We start from the raw sequence: 22,420 nt of genomic DNA, 5'->3' as shown, positions 1-22,420 counted from the left end.
TGGAAAGCATGGTGCAATTAAGTCTTTGTGCTTTGTATTATTAAGTAGATATGTGGGTCACCCAGATCTAGCTGCCTGGTCTTTTTTGTGTGTTCCCCTGGGTCCTAAGAGGAGTGGTGGAAGCACCAGTGTCCTGGGAGCTTCAGGCTTTGCATCAGGTTTCCAAACGTTAGTCCAGTTCCCCTGCCGTGTGGCCTGCGCTGTGAGGACTAGATTGGCTGGCTGCATGTCGTGGGATGAGATGTCTTTTCTGAGCCACCTTTTTTCTGTAAGAGAGGCTGCAGGGCCAAAGTGCTGAGCAGAGCCTCTCTCAGCTGCAAGGGGTGATTCCCAGTAAAGGGCCTTGAAGGCCAAGTAAGTTTTATCCTTTGGCTGGGGAAGACCATGTACCTCTAGTGTTCCTGGCAAAGCTCTCGATGCATTTGATGGAAAAAAAATGGTTGCACATATCAAAGGAGCTTTCTGCCTCCATATGTAGGCAGAGCATTCATCATGACATCTTCCTGGTGGCATTTCAGTTTTCTCTTCAGGAGACCCTTGGTTTAGGTGACAGCTCTGGTGTCTGAGCAGGCGCTGTTCGAGATAGCTCAAGCTTTGATACAGAACTGAATCTGTCCATCCTTATTCAAATCCACTGCCAGGCTCCTCTGTTTCTTGCCCAGCTACCCAGCTTTTATCTTACCCTTGATGGTGCCCAGTTTTACTATGCAGGAACTCTCAATCGTTATCTGTTGTCATCCTCACATCAGGCCTTTGTTCCTGAACAAGTCACTCCTCTTCCTTACTCCTCAGCTCCTTCCACTGGAATGCAGGTCCAGCCATGTCAGCCTGCTGTCAGGTTCTGCTAAAGAATCTTCCCAAAGCACCTCAAACCCTTCCAGTATGAAGTACCACCACATGCTGCCCACTGCCCACTGGTCCTTGGTGGCAGAGAAGGAGCAGCACATAAAAGAACCGGAAGCCCAACAGCTAAGAGATATGACATATACCTGCCCCAGCAGGCAGGCACAGAGGGGTTTCTCCCCATCAGAGATGACTTGTATCCTCACCTGGAATAACTTTCATGCCTCATACTGGTTGATAGCTATGCCAGTGCTGTTAACATGGTGTCATCCAGGTGGCATGGGCTACTGGCAGAAGAAGAGGCTGATGGTACCTGGTGGACTCTTCTTGCAATAGCCTCCTCCTCCCTAACATGCTGAGCAGTACAGAGGAAAGGAGCAATAACCAGTCCTGAGAACAACATGCGGCAGAGGGGCCAGCTGGTGGTTGCCCTTAGTAGGCAGCCTCCACATTCAAGTAGATAGGAGGCATGGGGTAGCTTCCTCACCAACAAGGGAATTCCTGGCACTCAGAAGAGTCCCCCCACAGGTTTGTGCACGCGATGTTGCTTTTGCCTCAATTCTTTACCCTCTCTTTCCGCTGGCAGTCCCTGGAGACCGCCCTCAAGTACTGCAACTACCTGTTCACCACTGTCTTTGTGTTGGAGGCAGTCCTCAAGCTGGTGGCGTTTGGTCTGCGGCGATTCTTCAAAGACAGGTGAGCAGAGGGTTATGTCAACCGTGGCTGCGAGACAGCTGGGTTTGGGGTGGAGGTTTTGAGGATGGATCCCTGTCTGGAGTGTGAGAGGGTAGCAGAGTGCTCTGACTGCCTTCCAGTTCTGCACAGCAAGGACTTACCCTTAGCCCACCTGAGCTGCAATGCCTAGGTAATAATAAGAGTTGTCCAGAAATTGCCTCTTGGTTGGCATCTGCTGGTTAGGCTAGAAAGCAAAGGAGGTGGGGTTAAGGAAAGCCATATTTTTTCCTGCCCTTGAGGCAAACTAGGAGCACACTGAAGCAGAACAGTACATAACAAAGCTGATTCAAGGTAGTAAGGTCGTAAAAAGCTGAGCCCATTAGTCAAAGCATAGCACCACAGTAACACAGTTTCGTGCTTTCAGATCAGGCTGGCTTGCCTCTGGCTGCTCAGGGTGTGTGCAAAGTGAATCTCTGTTTGTCTACAAAAGCCCATATAGGCTGACTCGGAGCAGGGCCTTGAACTCATACATAAAGAAATATTTAGGTTGAAGTGGAGACAATTCACTTTCTTTTTCAGGGAAATGGAAAAACTCCATCTTCCTTTGTTCTCTTCAATTTTTCTTCTTAAGGTGGAACCAGCTAGATCTGGCAATTGTGCTGCTGTCTGTCATGGGCATCACGCTGGAAGAGATTGAAATCAATGCTGCTCTCCCAATTAACCCCACTATCATCCGGATCATGAGGGTGCTGCGTATCGCCCGGGGTGAGAGAGACACTAGCCAAAGGCAGGGGTGTAGGTGACCATGGAGTGGGACTTGGTGCCATAACTCATTGAGCAGTAGCCGCGGAGTCATGGGCTCGCCCTGCGCCTAGCCCTGGGAGAGAGGCGAGGATGTGGCAAAGGACAGCTTGGAGGCTAAGGCTTTCTGGCTTCCTTTAGCGAGGTATTTAGATGTGGTGGTTTGAACGGGAGGTGAAGGACCAGGAGGGTAAGTAGATCACACAAGAGCTGAACTTTCCCTGTTTTTCTTTTATGGGGCAAGTATGGCAGCGGTGTTTGGAGAGGGGACCACCAAGCAGGTTGAAGTTTACATGGGGAGGGGACTGAATCTTCCTGGTGGCGGCCAAAGTGTGCTGAGCTGCCAGGTGGCTGGAGGAAGAAAAAGTGGTGGAATGAAAAGTCAGAGCAGAGGGAGAATTGTGATACACGTTGCTGGGGGAAAGAGGCCTCTTGACCAGACTGGGTGAAGCAAAAGAAGTTCAATAGGCACGGGTGGCAGGAACAGAGTATTTACTAAAGAGATGGACTGGAGGAGAAGGAACCACTGGCATTGTACAGTCAAAAGAAGTGGGAAAAGGGAGAAGGGAGCTGAGGGGGACAATCCAGGTTTTCTAGGGCAAAAGGAGACAGGACATCTGTCCTGTGCTACTGCCATTAGTAAGTCACACAGAGGATGGACCTACTGATCTCAGTCTGAGTGACTTCTCTTGTGCTTGTTGTGGCAGTCCTGAAGCTACTGAAGATGGCCACAGGAATGCGAGCGCTGCTGGATACAGTTGTTCAAGCCCTGCCACAGGTAAAACAGACCAGCTGCCCCAAAGACTCTCCTTTTCTGCTCCCTTTTTCCACAGGGTTAATTCATGTTGAGTCTCAGAGGTGATGTCTACTGTGTTGTGCAGGCAACTGCCTGAAGGTGATGTCCACGTTTTCGTGTCATTCACGGGGGTACAACTCTTTTCAGATAGGTGTTGTCCAGGTTATCATGTCAATCACGGGGATGCAGCTTACCTCACATCTGTTTTCCAGCAGGTGAATGAAATAAGGCTTGATTCCCTGGATAAGGGCAGATTTCTTCCCACCATGTCTAGCTAGTGTCTAACTGCTTGCAGCTAGCCCCCGGCTCCTCTCTGCCCTCTCCGTAAGAAGGGAAGACTGACTGGCAGCCATTTCAGGAGGAAAGGAGGTCTTTGCATTTCTGCCCTCTCACCTTTCCCTGTGCCCCATTTCCCCCCCTGCCTCTTTCTTTCACGCTGCTGTCACTCCTTTTCTTAGCCAGTGCCTCCCCTTTCCTACTTTCTTTTCTTCCTTTCTCCTCCTGGATCTCTTTGTGTTTCTGAGCCTCTCATGTATGAGGAGCAGTGACACGCTCTGTTGTGACTCACGCAGCCGGCAGTTAAGTGTCTACTGCAAGACAGCTAGACAGAAGGATTTCATGAGCTGTGAGCGGCAGCTGTTCCCAAATGAGATGCTGACATGGTGCTTTACACAGGCTTCAAGCCCACTGAGAGGATCCTCTGTGATGGATGAGCAGCCAAGGAGACTGGTCCCCTTCCTTTTGGATCCGTGAGAGAGATTTGTTAAGCAGGGAGTAATGGCACCAAGGGCTCTACTGATCATACATCAGACCATTCCCCTGGCAGGCCCTGAGCAGGCAGCTGTAATGCACGGTATCAAAATGCACAGGCATTTTTCAGTTGATTTATCAGCTAATGTGCCAGGCTTGGTGAGCGATGCAGGGCTGAGAATCAATCTGAAAACAGCACGAGTAGTTACCCAAGGAGCTTACTTTAATGTTGGTGACAGTAAATGTCAATCTGAATTAGAGGAATCTTATGACACAAAAGCAAGGAGGAAACACTGTGACCATTTATGGATCCTGAGCACTGTCTGATCTCCCATGCTTTTTATTAAACAACAATAATTTGTGATTTTGTAATAATAATTGTATAATTCATATGTAGAATAGATAATTATATAATCATTCAGGGTAGTTGGGGGCTGGGTAGTTGGGAGATATACTGGACAATGAAAGAAACAGGAGAATAAGGGTGTTCTTATAGCAGACAGCTTTGCGCCAGTAATGTTTACTAGTTCTGGTTCTGCTGCCCCAGACTGGCTCAGTGCAGCTTCTTTGCACCTTGCTCTTTTCCATTCCAGGAGCCACCACAGCTGATTTTTCTCACGTGAGGATATGGAATGGAGCAGTCTCCAGATCCAGTGTCTGCATGTCTGTGGCATGTTTCTTCTGCAACCCAGATAAATGCACACAGCTATTAAGAGCTGACTGAAGTAGTATCCAGAAGCCCTTGGTCAGAGGACTCTGCAATATATTTGCACCTAAATGTTGAGACCAACTTCTGTCCCCAAAATATAGAGAATAAATGAGTAAGGATGAAACATTCATATCCCTGTCATGTAGATGGAGAAACTGAGTCATCAGGCAGTGAGGTGTTTTGCTCAGGATGGCAGAAAGCACAACTGGGACCTCAGCTCAAGCCTCTGAGCCCTGCTCTAGTCCTAGCCACAAACCACAAGTATATTCTTCCATATTTTATAAGTTCTGGGGTTTCTGTCTCACATTCATCTACAGCTTCTTTACTAACCAAGATGTTAGGTCAGATCTTCTGGATCGTCATTAATATCTGCCACAAAACCCTTGCAAGCAGATGTGTAAAGGTCTGGCCTCCAGGTATTCCCTGGAAGGTAATAACAAGCAGTGCTTAATTCTTCCAGCATCAAAGCCTGTGATCAATCCACTTCCTGTTGACTGGCTTTTGCTTCCTTCTGTAACAGGTTGACTTTAATACAGTTATATAATAGATGGATCAAAAGTCACTGCATTGTTAAAGTTGTGTTAAAATCTGCACTTAAAGAAGGACTAAAATCCCCCAGTTTTACTGCTAAAAGATTGAATTTAGTCTCCATATTTTATACGCTGGGTCTTCAGGGGACAATTGAATTATCTGTAATATTATTCTCCAAGATTTATTGGCTTTGCCAAAAGAAGCAGTTTAAAATAAGCTGTCCTTCCCCTTGCGCTTTTTCCTCCTCTCGACCTTTCTCTTTATGTTCCTAGACCACAGACTCACATCTGGGATTTTGGCTTGCTAATGGCATGTAAGGTATCGTCAGTTGTCCTGTTTCAGTTCCCTTCCTGCCTTTGTTATACTGCAACAATTCTTAATACTGAATAGAGTCTTAATTTTAAAAAGCCCTTTGGAAATTCAGCCCTTAGCTAAGTTTTATTAACTCTTTTTTTTTTTCTTTTTTTCTTTTTTTTTTTTTTAATGTCCTGTAGGCACAGACCCAGAGGTGTGTGTTCACAGCATTTACTATGGTGTCATCAGAAACAATTCCTTCCACTGGGCATGTAGGGAGCCAGGATATGGCAGCCCAGGGGAGTGGGTGGGCTGAATCATTTATATCTCTCCTGAAACTGAATGGCACAGTGGCTGCAGTGACTAAATTAGACTCCTGAAGTGGATGATCCTAACAAAGGCCCAGTGACCGCATGCATTCAGACCAGACACTGTTCAGTTTTTCAGAAACACCCATATACCAGTTAGGGCCTTAATTTTTCCCTGCACTTCTGTCATTCCACCAACAGTGTGCTAACCGTTACTGGTACATTCTGTTCTGGTTCAGCCTACCTCTTCCAAAACCCCCTCCTGCTCCTCACATATAACCTGGCTGCCCCACATGCTGGGAGGCAGGAGATTCGGAGGCAAGCAGTGGTTTGGGAGAGTGAGGACTTGGCGGCAGTGCTTTTTAGCACTTTTTAGGTGATAGAAAAAAATAAGACACTTTGCTGGTGGCACTGCTGCCTTTGTGCACCACAGAGCAGCAATCCCTGCGTTGGGGGTTTCCAAACAGCAGCTGCTGGAGGTCCAGAAATCAGGCTTTGACCTATCATTCACGAGATGCAAAGAAAGCTCTGCTTCCTCTCTTGACTCCTTCATAGTCTCCTCTTCCCTCTTCTCCTCGTCTCCATGCATTTCAGAAGTGCCTCTTTACCCTTCTTCCTTCCCACCTGCCTACTCCTTCCATAAGCCCTGTTGTAACCTGTACATGTATCTGGTGCCTTGCCCCACCGTGCTTTGCCTGGTTCATGGCAGGAGCTGGTGTTCCTGTGTCCCTGCCTCTTTGGGGCACTGCTATTGCACTCTTCACTTGAGCATAAAACTTCAAGGGACTCGAGCGGTTTGGTGGGGCATATAGCACTGTAGGACGTATGCTGTAATTTGTAGCTTGTCCTTCACCCTGCTCCAATGTGCTTGTCTTCAGTGCGGCTGGAAACTGTACACTTTTGTCAGTCCTGACCACAGCTTGTGCTGGAGTGGAGGTAGCTGGGAAAAGAGCATCCTTCAAAGCCAGTTGCAACTGGTGCCATCACTGGTGATTTCCCCAGTGCTGAACAATTGTTTGGTTGCATTTGTACACTGGGAATTTGCTGCTGTTCTCTTCAGGCTTTGAAAGACAGAAACACTTCCCTGTACAGATGAAAGGGACTTTGGGGTAGGCTGACCATGCCGTTTGCTTTCAGGTGGGAAACCTTGGACTCCTTTTCATGCTCCTCTTCTTCATCTATGCTGCTCTAGGAGTGGAGCTCTTTGGAAAATTGGGTAAGTCTCAAGCAGACCATGCTCCAGTGTGAGTTACAGACCTGCTGGGAAACTGAGATTTCTCAAAATCAGTACTCATTCAATAAAGGGACTGAATTACTTGATGACCTCTGTTCTCCCTTATGTGTAATTGATAGAAGAGGAATTTCTCTCTAAATTGTTATTGTCCTAACAGCCTAACGAAATAAAAGCAGCATCTGGTTTCTCCTTCATTCTTAAACTTTTGCTTTTTCTGTACTGCCTACCTTGATACTGCCTCCAAGATTACAAGAAACTCAGGGAGAGTTTATTTACATATCTTGTCATGGAATATTGATCAAGAAGAAAGGCAGCACAATGACACATTGGGAGGATACTCCCGAGCAACTGAGTTATGCTGCCTGATATCCCAGGGCTGGGCCATCGGGGATTTCTGTGTATTGCTGGACAACAGCCAACTGTTGGGCAGGGTGCTGATGCCATTACCTGAGGTCTCCAAGCTGTGAGAAGCCTGAAGTCCCCTTCCCTGGTTCCTGCTGTTGATCTCTCAGGGCTGGCAGTGTGTCCTCCGCTGATAACCACGATCCCCTTCCTTTCAGTATGCAATGATGAGAACCCTTGCGAGGGCATGAGCCGCCACGCCACCTTTGAGAACTTCGGGATGGCCTTTCTCACACTCTTCCAGGTGTCCACAGGAGACAACTGGAACGGGATCATGAAGGTAACTGGGCCTCAGGGATGTGGATGTCCTTATTGTGGGGAAGGAGAAATCCTGACGGTGTGCTCTGTTCAGCAGTGCTTGGTCTAGAAAAGGGAAGGAGCGCAGGAGCTGGGTTGCTAGATAAGGTCCCTGCTTGGGCCAGAATCTCCCTCCCCACCACGGTAACTCAGACCTGGGGCTCGTCTAGTCCTACAGACATCTGACTGAGAGAACTGCAGATTGTCCTTAAGAGGAACAAGAAGACTGTCCAGGCTAAGAGGGAATATCCACTGTTGTAAGGTCTATTATGAAAGCTGAGTGTGTGGTGGGCATGGCACCCATCTGCAGAGCTACCAGGGCCAAATATAATAAATACTTTCTTCCTTCAATGGACATGGAGAGAGGAAAGTTCTTTAAACACATATGGTGCTTTTGAGTCTGGATGGGAGAAGACAGTACCAGACTGCTAATTTTTGTTCTTGCTCATGTGTATGGGGGTATCAGTGGCAGCAACATGTGGTGGTCTGAAAGTAGTTTGTTTTGTACACCTTTGGACGTATTTGCTCTGAAGCAGAGAGCACGTGATCAGATAGTGTCCTAGGTTCTTTGAGGACCTCATGATCCCAGAGGGTGTGGGGTGATAGAAATGTTTGCCTTGTTATTTCATTGGCATCAGTGTTTTTTGACAGAAGGAGCAGCCAAGCTTGTATTCTTACTTTAGTCCTTCCTTCCTTGCATCGTTCCCTCTCAAACCCAACTTCCCCTCAAGGATACCTTGCGTGACTGCAGCCACGATGACAGAAGCTGCCTCAGCAACTTGCAGTTCATCTCCCCACTGTACTTTGTCAGCTTTGTGCTCACAGCCCAGTTTGTCCTCATCAATGTGGTGGTAGCTGTGCTCATGAAACATCTTGACGACAGCAACAAGGAGGCCCAGGAGGATGCAGAGATGGATGCTGAGATTGAGCTGGAAATTGCACATGGGCTGTGCTCCCGCAAGTCAGGCTCCTCAAATTCAGGACAGGGAAAAGGAGCAGGAAGTGGAGGAGGCGGTGGGAGAACAGATCCTGAAGGACGTCTATGCATGAGATGTTACTCTCCAGCACAGGTGAGTATGCCTATGAGCTTACCAACCAGACTGCAGGAAGTAGCTGTGGGGAGAAGCTGGGCAGCCTAGATGACTGAGGGCTTAGCAGTAGCAGACACTTCCACCTGATGATGAGAGGTTTGCTTTCAGCAGTAGACTTACGAGTTGGTAGCATTGTGTAGGGACAAGGCTGTAACAGCAGTGGGTTCTGTTCGTTGTCATTGTGTAGGAACCTGAGGGCCAGCAGAGGAGGGGTGGAGCAGATCAGTTGAAGGTGTGCTAGGAACAAATTTGAGAGAGGAGCTCAGGAGAAGAGAGTGAGAGAATGGCAGATCAGTAGCGAGGCACTCCAGCAGAGCTGGAAGACAGGCATGAGCAGTGCCGTGGTGCACTGACAGTGAGTGAAGACAGTCGTGTCATTCCCCTCCCCCCCCCCCCCCTTTTTTTTTTTTGCACTGAACTCCGGCACCTTTACACACCCTAAGGAGCAAATACTCCCCCAGTGACCCTGTGCAGGTACCTGCAGAACAAGGTGCTGCTCCAGCTGAGTCAGGGTGGAGAACCCAGCCCCAAATTCACATGAAAATCTGAAGCAAAACACTCGGCATTCTTAAAATGACCTCTCCCATCCTCCCCCCTTTCTTGTCCCCTAGGAGAACTTATGGCTGGACAGTGTCTCTTTAATTATTAAGGACTCCTTCGACGGGGAGTTAATGATCATCGATAACCTATCGGGCTCCGTCTTCCATCATTACTCCTCGCCGGCCATGTGCGAGAAGTGTAACCATGACAAGCAAGAGGTAACCTGCGTACGAGGATGCGTGAGGGGACTCTCCCCCCCAAGACCTGCACACCCATGCCCACATGCCCGCAGGTCATCTGATGTGTGCTCCTGGCTGTGGATTGTGTAGACAGACAGCTTGTTGACCTGTGTTTGTCATCTGTCATGAATCGCTGATACTGTCTCTAGTACAGGCCTGCCCTCCTTAGCCACGGGGGAACTCTTGAGGTGGTGGAAAGATGAGATATGCCAGGACGCAGGTCAGGAGGGACTGAATGAACTATAAAGAAATGACTATGAAGGCATCCTGGCAGCTCTTGTTGTGTTCAATTCTGCAAGAAAAGCAGAGGTTCAAGCTCATGTTGTATGGACAACTCAAAGAATCTCACCCCAATGACAGCACTTGGGGGCAATTCAGTGAGAGATTTAATCATGTGTTTTGTCTTCATTTTAAGCTTGTGCTTGCTTATTCCCTATTGAGGTCAATGAATTAAGCACATGCTTAAATGCTTTGTTGAATAGTCACCGCCTGTGAGCAAGGATTGGTTTGTGGTGAAAACCAGTTAATTAGTTTGAGCAAAAATTACATAAAAATGGGCCCACTGAGAAAGTTTGAGAGTCTCTTTTCTGATGTAGAGCCTGTTGGCTACAAAGGATTTGTTGTTAAGAGCAGGACATCAGATGGCTTAGAGTTGTGCTTCTAAAGTTAGTAGACGCTTTGGAAAACTTCCCTAAGCAATTAGTCTTTTCAGGTTGTGAAACTTCAGGAGCAAAGTAGTCTGGGAGAAGTTAGGTGAGTAGCAGATTTAATTTTGTTCCTGAAATAATTTGATTGTATTTAAGTGCTGTGATTGTGGTCAGACTTGTAACAGTAGTGTGACTCATCTGACAGTAAATCAGTACATCAGTGGCATTCTCCACCATCTCCTTCCCCATAACTAACCTGATGTGTTGCTATTGCTTATAAAGAAACCAGGCAGCCTGGGAAGAGAGCTCTCACTGGCAAATTACTCTATCCATGTTTGAAGAAAACAGTATTTTGTTTGGCTTCAGATGCCTAATTCTGATGCTCCGATTTTTTTTTAGCCTTTCAGCCATCTGCTTGTCTCGTAGCTTCCCTTTGCAAGTATCGAATTTTGAATGTTGCTGTAGTTCATCAGTACTGCAACACTTCACACATGGATGCTGCTTTAATGCAGCCAAATAACTAGTTTTCAATTAACTGCTATTTCCATTGTTTTACTTAAGTCCTTATATTCAAGAATCGGTGCTCAGCCTTCTCAGAAAATCAGGTCTTCTAAGGCATTCCAGAATTACTACCCCAAAATTAAGTCATTTGCATCTAGTTTGCTGCATTTGAAAACCTTCCAGAACTTCAGTACCCTGCCTAGGGATGAAGACAACAACAGATTTTTCTTACCTTCCCATCAAGGAAACTAGACAGTAAAATCTTTTAAATGCAACCCACAGCCACAGCAAAGAGTTTAACAGAATAATCAGAACCAAAGAATTATTCTTAGGTCATCTTTTCTAATGGCTGTTATAGAGACATAAATTATTTTTCAAAATTGGTATTTCAATACATCTGAAATGTGGAACTTAAAAGAAACTACATCTGCAAGGATAATTTTAGAAGTAAAATGTAGATATTTTATTTCTGATCATATGAATCAAAACTACAGCTCAGGATTTTAAGTCATGGTTGATCATGACCTTCTCTTCATATTTCATAGTATAAAAAACATTGAGGAAATTCCAACAAGAAAACACTACATGGAGTCAGAAAGTTTTCAACAAAACAGTTTTTATCCAGTCCAATACATGTGTTTTCGAAAACAGTATGCTTGCTGCCCATCAAATCACCCTTGTCCCTGCCCTGTAGACAAAAATCACATATTAGCCAAAAATGTTCACTGCTGTTTCGTTTCCAGTTTAATCTGTCAAGATGCTGAGCACAGTGGATGGACACAACACTTAAACATATGCTCAGAGGTATTAATGTGTGCTAAGCTTTTTGTTGCGTTGAGTAGAAATGCTCAATATCTTTCCCAGTTATGCTGCTGGCGTCTTATTTTCAAACCAATTATTTGTACAATTAAGGATTTTTGTAATCATGGGTCTCTGTTTTTAAAGATATAACTGCAACTAGTTATTTTCTGAGGCATATGTGTGCACAGTTCATAGTCTCAGGTTGATGTCCCTGGCAGTTTTCATGGATTGTGCACCTAGTGAACAGCCCCTTCTCCCCCGCTGCAATTTAAAAAAAATTTTGTTCCTCATCTTTAGTCAGAAGATTTTAAAATATTCTGCAGTAAGGGAAACTACAAGAACAAACCATCTTTTTTTTTTTCATACCGCTAACCTCTTCTCTTGTCATTGCTGTCCTTTCACTCTTGGGCTGGTTGACAGTTAGACGTCTGTGTATTGGTGGCTGATAGTGTGTTTAGCCAGTGGCCAGAGTTTGCCAGTGAGCAGCAGTGAACCGTGTTTCCACCCATGTCATTTAACTGTTCATTACTTTGCTGATTATGGTTTTTGTATAGATCCCAGGGTGGCTAGAATTTGTGAGCCAGCAGTTCAGTGAAGAACGGACTATTCTGACTTTTGTTAACCCCCTTTTTTATGGATGGAGAAGGTAGCTGCAGATGTTATCACATTTCACGCTTGTGTCTGTACAATTACAACTGTAAGGCTGTTCTGGTGTAACAAGCACTTAGGCGAGTAATGGATGAGTACGCACGTTAAGTGGGACTGAATGAAGACTGTGTTTCTCTACGCAAGTAGTTGCTGACTGGTGACTGTGTAGCGTGCTTGACATAACTTCATTGTGTGCTCTCTGGTGCATCTGCGCTCTGAGTTGTTGGCTTGGACTCTCTTCATGGTTGAACAGCACGATGTTCCTATGTCAAATAATATCCCAAATAAGGATGGCATTTGTGCCCTTTACTTAAATCCAGCTCTGGTTTTCCACCCTGTTTGTTCCAAGTGCGTTATCCCTCAGATGGAGACCTCTTCCAGTCTCTGGCATTGGCACAAACCACGAAACTCCCAGCTCGAAGGAGTCATCTCTCCAAATGTTCCACCTGCTCTTATAGCACAAAAGCAGTACCCACCTCTTGCAAACATAAACACAAGGGAGGACAAGATAAATGGTCAGGAAGCAAGCTGTCCTGACTGAGACAACCCAGAATATAGCTCTCAAGAGTGTCAGGTGTTGGTGGTGGGAACTGGTGGGCCTCTAGAGACCAGTGACAGAAAGCCAAGCACAGGAGGGACAGAGCAGCTGCTAAGGTTACTAGAAAAAGGAGATGCTTTTCAAGCATTGTGGGAAAGAGATATCAGGCAGAGGGAAATTGAAAGCTTAGGGGAAAGAGGATGGGAGAAGGGCATGTGTAGTGTAAAACAGGCCAAAAGATGCAGCAAGGTCAGGCGTGGGACTCGAGTGGAGCTGGGGCTCAAGGATGAGAAAGATGCAGTGGTCAGACTTGGTTTCAGAAACCACAGGTATGAGTGTGGGGGACAGGTGAGTTTAGGGAGGGAGAGCAGGATGGGAGGTGGTGTTAGCTGAGATCTTGGGTAGGTTAGAGGGGAGGGGAGAGGGAAGACACAGGGAAACTGGAGGGGAAATAGGGTTTCAGTGGTGAAGGTAAGAGAATATGAAAAGCATGATACTGGCATGGACTGCAAGAGGCATGACTATCCCTGGAATGAAAGCATCTTCATGTTTAAGCAGGGCTGTCCATGGCACCTTCCGAGAGAGGGGTCCACTCCTTGTCCCTCAGCAGAGCAGGCCCTTGTCAGAGGCCTGAGGGAGCCCTCTCCCTGCCTGGCTTTACTTGCAGGGCCTTGTGCCAGCCGTACCGCTGGGGCAGATTCAGGATTCCTTCCTCCAGCTCTAGCACTAGAGGAGCATGGACGGGTGGTGGGCTGCTTGCAGATCATATGCTCAGCCTTGCTTAAAAAGTGGATTCTCCTGCTCAGCCCAGGTCTGGGTTAGGCAGTATCTGATGTATCCAAGGAATATAACCTGAAATTGATCTTGGGTCTACAGGCTCTCATTTGTCCACCACAAACAGTGTGACTGCTTGAAATGTGGATGTCAGACATGACCCGTGACAGCTCCTTTCCCTTCCTGCAGGTCCAGCTGGCTGAAATGGAAGCATTATCCCTCAACTCAGACAAGTCCTCTTCCATCCTTCTAGGAGATGAGTCAGACAATCGCAGCACTTCTCAGCTGAGTCCTAAGGAGATCAAGGTTAGCCTCAGGCAGTTATGGGCATGTTATGCCATGTGCTGTGTTTCTGCCCCTGCTTATTTGAAGTGCTCTGTATTCATCCAAGTGTCCCTGCTGAGGAATATAAATTTTGGTCACTCTTCAAGAGCTTCTCCATAGAGACATATCATGGGGAAGGATTTGAGGAGAGAAAGGGGATGTATATTTTTAGAAGTTCTCTTTACTGCTGTCAGTAACTTCCTCTGAATGAGCCTAAATTTAGGGTATTTGGGCTGGAAACCTAAGCATCCCTTAGCTAGTTTGAAGGTGTCTTCAGAATCAGCCCTCCTTGAGCCTTTGACAAGTCTGCTGTGTCATCTGCCATTAAACTTCACTTATTTTTTCCAGCAGGATAGCCAGGACAGCCCTGACTCCAATGGGGTAGGCAATGTGGGGGAATGCCTGCTCCCAGTATCCAGTGCAGATGGCTCTACGAACCCAGACAGTTACCTGTGTGAAAAGGAGAACACTTCTTTCAACTCTGTCCAGTCTTGGCTAAAGCATGAAAGTACCAAAGGTGAGCACAGCTCTCCTCATTCTCTGGGTCTGCTGAAAGCATGGGTTGGTTCAGCTAACCTGCCTTTCTCCTGCTGCCTCCCTGCCAGGAATGCAGTTAGTGTGATGTGGAGTTACACTAACCAAGAGTTAGCTTTCAGTTTGCCAGGCTTCAGGAATGGAGTGAGGAGAATTTCCTTCTTTTGCTGCTAGACCTTATATCCTCCTCAGTCTTGACTATCTGAAGGATCATGAAGAAGCCGATTCCCATTCACAGCAGTGTACCCATGCAGGGTCAGAGAAGAGAGGGGACAGAGTCCCCTGATGAACCAGCCGGATGAACTGTGCTCGCTCATCACGGTAAAATCTGGCTGCCCCCTGAGACCAGGCTCCTCAGGGTCAGGGAACATGTAATACGTGTCTGCCCTTGGTGCAAGTGCTCCAGGTTCTACTCTTGAGCACACTCTGATGTCCTGTGGTCCCCAGGTTTCCCAAACTGCCGGTTTATTTATCTCCCTTTGTCCCTTGCCTTGCAGGATCTGGGATGAAAGTCCTCTGGCAGTGATGCACACAGAACATTTCTCTGCGAACGCAGAGGGAGAGGCAAACTGGGCTGTTGCTTTATAGCTCTGAGCTATGTTATACCTTCTGGATCTGGTGCAGGTTTTGGTCCTTGTGTAGAAAGTGTGAACACTAGACTGAGACTTCTTGGCCAGGAGTGTGTGTTACTAAATGTCCTCTGTACACTAGACTTCCAGGACACTTGGTATACAGCAGCAAAAGTACTAAATCAAATCAAAGGACTCTTCAACTTCTTGTTTTTTTTCTGTTTCTGTTCTCCTTCCCATTTCTTTTGATGTTTTGTCAGTTCCTCCCAGCCCCTTCTCTCCAGGTGCGTCTTGCCCTCTGTTGCCTGTACCAGCAGAATTTTTCCACCCAGCCATCTCTGCCACCCAGACAGGGCCTGAGAAAGTATCATGTCCACAGAACCTTCCTAAGATCTCTCTGCAAGGCTCATGGGCATCACTGAGATCTCCGAGTGTGAACTGCTCACTTCTTCATCAGGTGAGGGCCTCCGCTTCCCTCTGTTGAGAAAGCTTGATCTTCACATCACGCCCAAATAGAGGGGGCTGAATGGAGTGGATGGCAGAGGAAGAAGAGAGGTAGCTGTGGCCATGGGCTGGGCAACCTGGCTCTGACCTGCTGGAGGAGCACAGTGGACTGCAGAGTGCAGGAGAGCCAGGGAGGAAAGAGGGTTGTATAGCAAAGGGGTGGTTGTATAGCTCTCACCCCCTGAAATCATCTATTCTTCTGCTTTAGATTAAAAAATAACTTGATAGCTGCAGCTAGCCCCACATAAAGATGAAATCACATCACCTTTTAGCTCACTCCAGGGTCCCCTGCAACAAGTGTGCTGCAGACACCTGCATGCACAGCAGCCGCAGTGTGAGCCAGGAAGATGACAGCCGCCTCAGCTCCTCTTGGCGCCGTGACTCCAGATCACGCACCTTCTTGGTTGGAACAGGCTCCTCTCCACCTACCTCCTCCACAGCCCTTCGTGCCACATCCACACACTGCATCCCTGAGCTCACTGTTTTCTCCTGCCCACTTAGCTCTTACATCCCAGCAAAGTGCTATCTCTTTCTGAAAAGGCAGCTATTTCTCACTAATGAAAGAAAAGAATAAAAGTGTTGAGGGAAGATCAAGTGTTTCTGAAGAGTAGAGGAGACAGAGGTCAAAGTCCAGTAGAGGTCCCTGTTATTTTCTTGGAAGATACTCCACAAACAATTCCTGTTGGAGGAGTACAAGGACACTCTATTCCAGACAAACTAAAAAATAGAAATAAAATCATATGTTATCCAGTTCTATGTGACAGACACTGTTGGCACAATACAAATGTGTATAAATTCACCAAGGATAAATTTAGCTTTGAGCTGAGACCGCTGAGTTGTTGCGGTGTTGAAACTTCAAGTATAAGTTTAGACATGAAGAGAAAGAGCTCCGGAGCTGGCGTACCACTGGGGCAAAAGTGCTGAACACTTGTAAAGGAGAAATTGGTAAACTGATTACATGATGCAGACTGTATTGAACAGCTGTGGTTCAGGAGACTGCTTCCAGTCCTGCATGCACCATTCCCAGTGCTGTGTCCCAGTGATGATCTCCTGGAGCAGACCAGTTTCCTAGGAACAACTGAAATGCAGCTCAACTATAACTGAGCCTTGATACAAGGAAATTAAGGCTGTTCCCTGCTGGAAGGGGACCCCAACTTTCTGCCCTACATACCATCACTGCCACTAGTGCTGGTCAGAAGAACCATGAGGCCTCTTTTCTCTTCCCAAACATTGCTGATTTTTTTAATGAGAAGAGGTCTCTGTACAGGGCCTAAGGTCAATGTGCAGAAACCCCATTACTTCCGACCAGCTGATGGTTTTGATGTGTCTGCAGCCTGTGTGGCAGGTTCACAGGGAAGCCAAGAGCAAGGACCCACAGGGATTCTTGGCTCTGCTGCCTACTGGACCACCAGTGGTTAGGGACAACCCAGTGGTGAGAGCTGTAGAGCTCGCAGCAGATCCAGCAACCCTTCCTTTTGGTGAAACATTTCACATGGGAGAGGAAGATTAATTCTGGAGCAGAATGAAATCAGAGCTTAAAATATTGAAATCTTTCCTCCTTCCCTGGAAGGGAATTACCTGGTGCTTTGTATCATTGCTCAGGTGGTTTATAACTGCCCTCCCCAGCAGAGAACAGCAAGAGAGGAATTGGAGTTTTTTTCCCTTTTTTTATAATTGTGGTTTATTTTCACACCCCAAATAGCTTTAAAAAAAAAAAAAAAAAAAAAAAAAATGACGGCAAAGTGTCTTGCCTCCTGCCCATCTCTCTCCTGAGACCTGTATTTTTGCACTCCTGCTCCCCAGGCCCCTGAGAGCGATACCTCGCTGGACAGCCGGAGCAGCAGCTCGGCAGGCAGCTTGCAGACCACACTGGAGGACAGCCTCAACCTCAGCGACTCTCCTCAGTGCACCCTGGACCTCCCGGTGGCTCTGTGCCCTGTGCCAGCTGCCAGCAGCCAAAGACCCTTGGCAGCCCCCCTCTCCCCCACCTCTCGCCACCGGAGCCTGCGGGGCAGGGGGCTCTTCAGCCTGCGAAGCATCTGTCGTCACCAGCGCAGTCACAGCAGCGGTGGGAGCACCAGCCCTGGCTGCACCCACCACGACTCCATGGACCCCTCGGATGAGGAGGGGGCAGGCAGCAGCTTGCGGGGGGGTGGCAACAACAGTGAGCCTTTTGAGACCCTCAGCAGCCTCTCGCTGACCTCACTTTTCTCACCCCCACCGCCGGGGCTGACGCTGGTGAAGAAGTGCAGCAGCACCAGCAGCCTCCATACCAGCCCCTCGCCGCGTCGCCCTGCTGTCCACCACGCCAAGCCCTTCTACACCGTTGACCCCCGGGGCTTCCTCTCAATGCCCTCCTGGGTGACAGACTTCTGCAAGGACACCCCATCGCCCAGGGGAGGAGAAGACCCAGATGGCCCAGGCAGACTGGGAACAGGGGACCACGGCTCCCCGCTCCCATCTAAGCTGGAGCTGGGTGACGGAGTCAGCAAGAGGAACAGATGAGGGTCCCTGGGGCGCAGGGAGGGAGTGTTTGGTCTCTGGCACGGGGAGCATGTTTCACTAGTTTCTCCCCAGCGGCAATTCCAAAGGATTTGCAGGAAAAAGAACCAGGCAAACAAAAATTTATAAATATATATATATACGTAAATATATATATATATATACATATATATATATAAAAAAATAAATACTCTGGTACCGTACCTCAGAGGCATGGGAGAGTGCAAGCAATATGGGGACAGTCCTGCCCAAGGGCGCGACCTGGACTATCACCGCAGAGACTATAGTGACAAAAGGCCATGGGGCAGGGAGGGACAGGACCCTCCAGCCAGAACTGCCGCGTGGCAGCTGTTTAGTTATATACATATACATATACAGAGAGATTGATTTATTTATTTTTTTTACTGAGAGATTATGAATTTCAGAAAGTGCTAAAGAGGAACAAGCAAACAGGGGCTGAAGAAGGTGCTACACCAAACTAGGAGGGAGAGGGCGAAGGGAAGGGAAGCAGGGTGAGCAGTGAGGGAAGAATATCTGGGGTTTGCCTCGCCTGTTTCTGGGAACTTCCTTATTGTCCATACTTCCATTTCAAACATTAAAAATCGTGGGCCAGATCTTCAGGTCGAGCGTAAATTGGCAAAATGCAATTGTGTGCTTCTGTTGGTGTAAAGCAGCAGAGCTCTGGCTTGAGGTGGATTCATGCTGATTTACAGCAGGTGAAAATCTGGCCCCAGCAGCAGGGAAAAGCAAACAGCCATGGAGCACAGGAAACGTTTTGAGGTGAAAAGCCTTGCTTCGAAGGGAATGTGTGAGCACAGCAGGCAAGCTCATGGGAGGAGGGGATGGAGGCTCCATGGCATGTTTTTGTGGTTGTTTTTTTGGGGTTTGTTTCTTTCATTTTCCAAAGAAAGAAAACTGCTAAGGGAAAAGAAATTACAAGATATGTAGGGAAATCTGGAGTGGGAGAGACAGGGTGAAAGGGGAGGGGGAGGTCAGAAGGGGAGACAAAATTGAACTTTTCCCCCTTTCATTTGCAGTAATTGTGATATTTTATTTTAGAAGCCCAAAGGTGCAAAAATCATCTCTAGAGAAACCTATCTGTTATTTTTGTATCTATAGCTATATATATTAAAAGAAAATAAAACCTAGAATTTAAAAAAAGACAAATAAAAGCAAAGGGAGCTTCAGCAACACAAAATATAGTCAGTCCCCTGGCCAAGGGCTAGCCCTGTTCCAAGTCCCGCCGAGAAGACCCTACAAGAACATCCTTATCTCAGTGGTGGCTCTGCCTCCTCTCCAGCACATCACCTTCAACTTCTGGCATTTTCCCGATGTGCATCAGTGTAGCTGGGACCAGAGTCCTGCTCAATGCCAACTGCGGACATGGAGAGCAGGGAATGTTGGCCTCTGTGTGTGTGTGTGTGCATGCAAATGTAAGGATGTTTGTGTGTGTTGTGTCCAGGCTGACTGGCTCACCAGCTAGGGAGGTGGCGGGGAAGGGAGTAGGAGAACTGCAGCTCTCCTTGCCTCTGCCTCGCAGGGGAGTGCGGCCGGGGAGGGCTGCGGTGTGGAGGGTGAAGGCAGACTGACTCCTTGAACCATGACCTGCTTCAGGATCCAGGATCTGGTCCCACAGACGTGATCTTCTCCTGGTGTGGCTCCAGCAAAGCCTCTGGAAGCTGCATGCCTCCTTGCCTTTCCAGCGGTATGGCTGCACATGTCTCCTTCCTGGCCAGGGCCAGCCTGGATCTCCTCCTACAGCAACTCCAAGGTTTTGTGCCCTTCCCACGTTTTCAGGTGGGTAGGAAAGCTGGCCCCCTGGGGGCCACAAAGAATTTCGGATGTCACCTGTCACCCCTGGGAAGCTCCACTAAGGTGTGTCAGAAAAGACAAGAGAAGAGCGGCAGGAGAGAGAGGTAGCAGTGCAGTGGAGACGGGAAGGTTTGGAGGCTGGGACATTGCTCAGAGAACGAGTGGGGCTTCCTCAGGGATTCCTGTCCCATTTTTTCCATCAGATCAAGAGGGCCCCTGTAGCCTGCCCAAAGCTCTCCCAGCTGGCATATGAAGCATTATGAAGTGGGCAGTACAAAACAGATGTTCCAGTTTTATTGTGACCTGCCTGATTTTTAAGCAGCTGCTGCATCTTACGAACTGGGGCTGTAAACAGTGAGCGCGTCAGATGGGACCAACAGCCAGAGAAAGGATAATTACTGTGTGGACTTGATTTATTTGCTGCAAGGAACGTTTGCTGTGTTGCAAGTGTGCACACTGACTGCAGGGAGATCAGGCCTGTGGGAGAGGACAGGAGAGCCTAGGTCCTTGTCCTTGCAGAAAGGATGCTGATCTAGATTTATTAAAGCAATAATAAGGGTCTTTAAATGCTTTTTTTGCACTGGTGGTTCTTTGGATGAGTTGCCCCTGCTTGCTTACCCGTGGGCAAAGGAGAGACATGACACGTGGTTTCACATCCTTGGGGAAAGAGGGCAGTCAGCCCACAAATGGCTGAACGATGAACTTGGGCTGCACAAGGCTTAGGCTCAAGCCCAGAGCTGCTTTGAAGCCAGGGGTAGTGCTTGCCAACAAGACCCAAACAGTTAAAACCCATCCAAACCGCAGACCATGCAATGCATAGAGCGTTTCCTGGAAGATGGCCACAATGGGACTTGGAAGTGGGACTCCGAACTGTCCTGGCAGCTGTGTAAAGCCACAAAGCCGGTTCAGTGACCCTGCTTTAGCAGGGTGTCGGACTAGGTGATCTCCAGAGGCCCCTTTCAACCCCAGCCATTCTGTGATTCTGTGTGGACTGTGAAACGTTTCAGCTGAGGAATGAGAGAAAGGTTAGAGATCGGTGCAGTGCTAGAAGCTACCCCAACATTCAGTCATGACAGAAGTCTGGCCTGCACTTGGGATAGCTGGAAGGGGACAAGGGTCAACAGATGGTGGTGGTGACCTCATAGGGTGACTTACAGCCCCTAGGGTAGATGCTCTCTCAGCTTATTTTGGTGGTTCCTGGAAGTGACTTACAAGGACAACCTTCTTTGTTTCTCTTGTGGTTTGGGGTTCATGACAGTTCTTTTGCTTTGCACAGTGTCTCCCCTTTGCCTTCCAGCAGGGTCATGCCACCCGTCCCACCTCCCTGCAAAAGGGCTTTTACCCTCCACCTTAGGACTCGAGCAAAAGCCTTCTGGCTTAGGAAGGAGATTGCCATGGAAACAGAAGACTGGGTTATCTTTGGAGAATATTTTGTCTCTCTCTTTTAATTATTTACTAACTGTTTGAAGAAGAAGGAGGAAACATCCATCCTTCCTGAAGAGGAAGCAGAATACTAAAACCCAGCAAATGCCTTGTGTTTTTGCTGGGGATTTCTGTGGTGGGGCAGGTTGTGCGGTTTCTCCTGGCAAGAGCTGCCTTTCCCAGCTATGCCTGGCTGTTGGCACCAAGAGAAACCTCTGTCATCACCCACCCACCTCCCAGACAACACCTGAGGGCAGTCCAGGAATTGCCCAGGCATCTTTTCAGCCTCCCATCCTCCCCACTTCCCACAGGGGACTATATCGTGGGCAGCTCCTGCCAGGAGGCTCTTTGCTGTTGTCAGCCTGAGATCGCTCTGTTTTGTCCCGATGCCACGTTACCCTCGTGCTTGGCTCCCCCACGTCTGCCACTGAAAGCGGTCCCTCTTCCTGCTCGGTGCTGAGCTCCTCCACGTGCTCACACACCGTACCATGTCCAGCTCCGGCTGCTGCTCTGTCAAGTTTGGTGTATTTAGCTCTTTTCATCTTGGCTTGCCTGCTGGTTCCTCCACCTCTTTTCAATATTTTTCTCAGTGTTTTTTTCTAAGCCTTCCCTGTACATACGCAGCCTCTGGGCCCACCAGTGTGGTTTATTGCAGCTGTGGAGCAGAGCCCATCCCTAATGCTTTCCACCTTCTCTTCCACATTGTCCTCAACTGCTCCAACCTGCCCATGGAAAGCACACACCCATACTTAGCATTTTTTCTGCACCCAGAGACCCTGCCTCAGGACTGCCAAACGAATGAAGTGTACTGCTAGGTGTACTTCTTGTGGCATCTCCATCTTCGTCTGCCTTACTACTACCAAAAGTTTCCTTAAGAAATTAGACATATGGGAAGCAATTGCCAGTGCGACCACTGTTTTGTTTCATGGGAAGCTGGCAGTGTGGTGCATTTGGGGTTTGGTGTGGTTTTTGTTGTTGTTTTGGGGGTTTTTGCGAGGCTAGGTCCTGTGAAAGACTGAACACCACCAGCTTTCTGTGAAATGAATACGGGTTGAGTAGGCCTGGGGGAGGCGGAAATTGAAAGTGTAATTGTGCAGGAAAATAATCTTCCAGACAAAAGAAACCTACAGCAAAAAACTTAGATGCTGTTAAGGAATTTTGTACTTTTCCTTCTTGCTGAGAATGAAATGATTCCTGCCAAAATGGCTGTCATGTCCAACATGCTCCCACAGGGCATCACAGAGGTGTTGTGTCCTGTGTGGCCCCTGATGACTGTCTCCTCAAGACACCGGTCCACTCATCCACCCCACACACAGAGCACTGAAGACGGGTCC

At 47.9% G+C, this 22,420-nt stretch overlaps 1 protein-coding gene across 1 annotated transcript in view; it reads left to right on the top strand.

The window, feature by feature from the left end:
• The window catches only part of CACNA1I (calcium voltage-gated channel subunit alpha1 I), a 91,634-nt gene extending 71,336 nt beyond the window's left edge, over positions 1-20,298 (top strand). The window contains exons 25-35 of the mRNA XM_056341775.1: positions 1,430-1,539; positions 2,150-2,283; positions 3,027-3,097; positions 6,845-6,923; positions 7,502-7,623; positions 8,372-8,710; positions 9,343-9,489; positions 13,609-13,725; positions 14,092-14,260; positions 15,107-15,303; positions 17,154-20,298. Coding sequence (XP_056197750.1) covers positions 1,430-1,539; positions 2,150-2,283; positions 3,027-3,097; positions 6,845-6,923; positions 7,502-7,623; positions 8,372-8,710; positions 9,343-9,489; positions 13,609-13,725; positions 14,092-14,260; positions 15,107-15,303; positions 17,154-17,855 — 2,187 coding nt within the window. The 3' untranslated portion in view covers positions 17,856-20,298. The remainder of the gene's footprint in view (positions 1-1,429; positions 1,540-2,149; positions 2,284-3,026; positions 3,098-6,844; positions 6,924-7,501; positions 7,624-8,371; positions 8,711-9,342; positions 9,490-13,608; positions 13,726-14,091; positions 14,261-15,106; positions 15,304-17,153) is intronic.
• Positions 20,299-22,420: the final 2,122 nt, after the last annotated feature.

The sequence above is a fragment of the Falco biarmicus genome, chromosome 5 (assembly GCF_023638135.1).
Source record: "Falco biarmicus isolate bFalBia1 chromosome 5, bFalBia1.pri, whole genome shotgun sequence".
Lineage (NCBI taxonomy): Eukaryota > Metazoa > Chordata > Aves > Falconiformes > Falconidae > Falco > Falco biarmicus.
The sequence above is the reverse complement of the archived record's forward strand: the minus strand, read 5'-3'. Positions and strand labels throughout refer to the sequence as shown.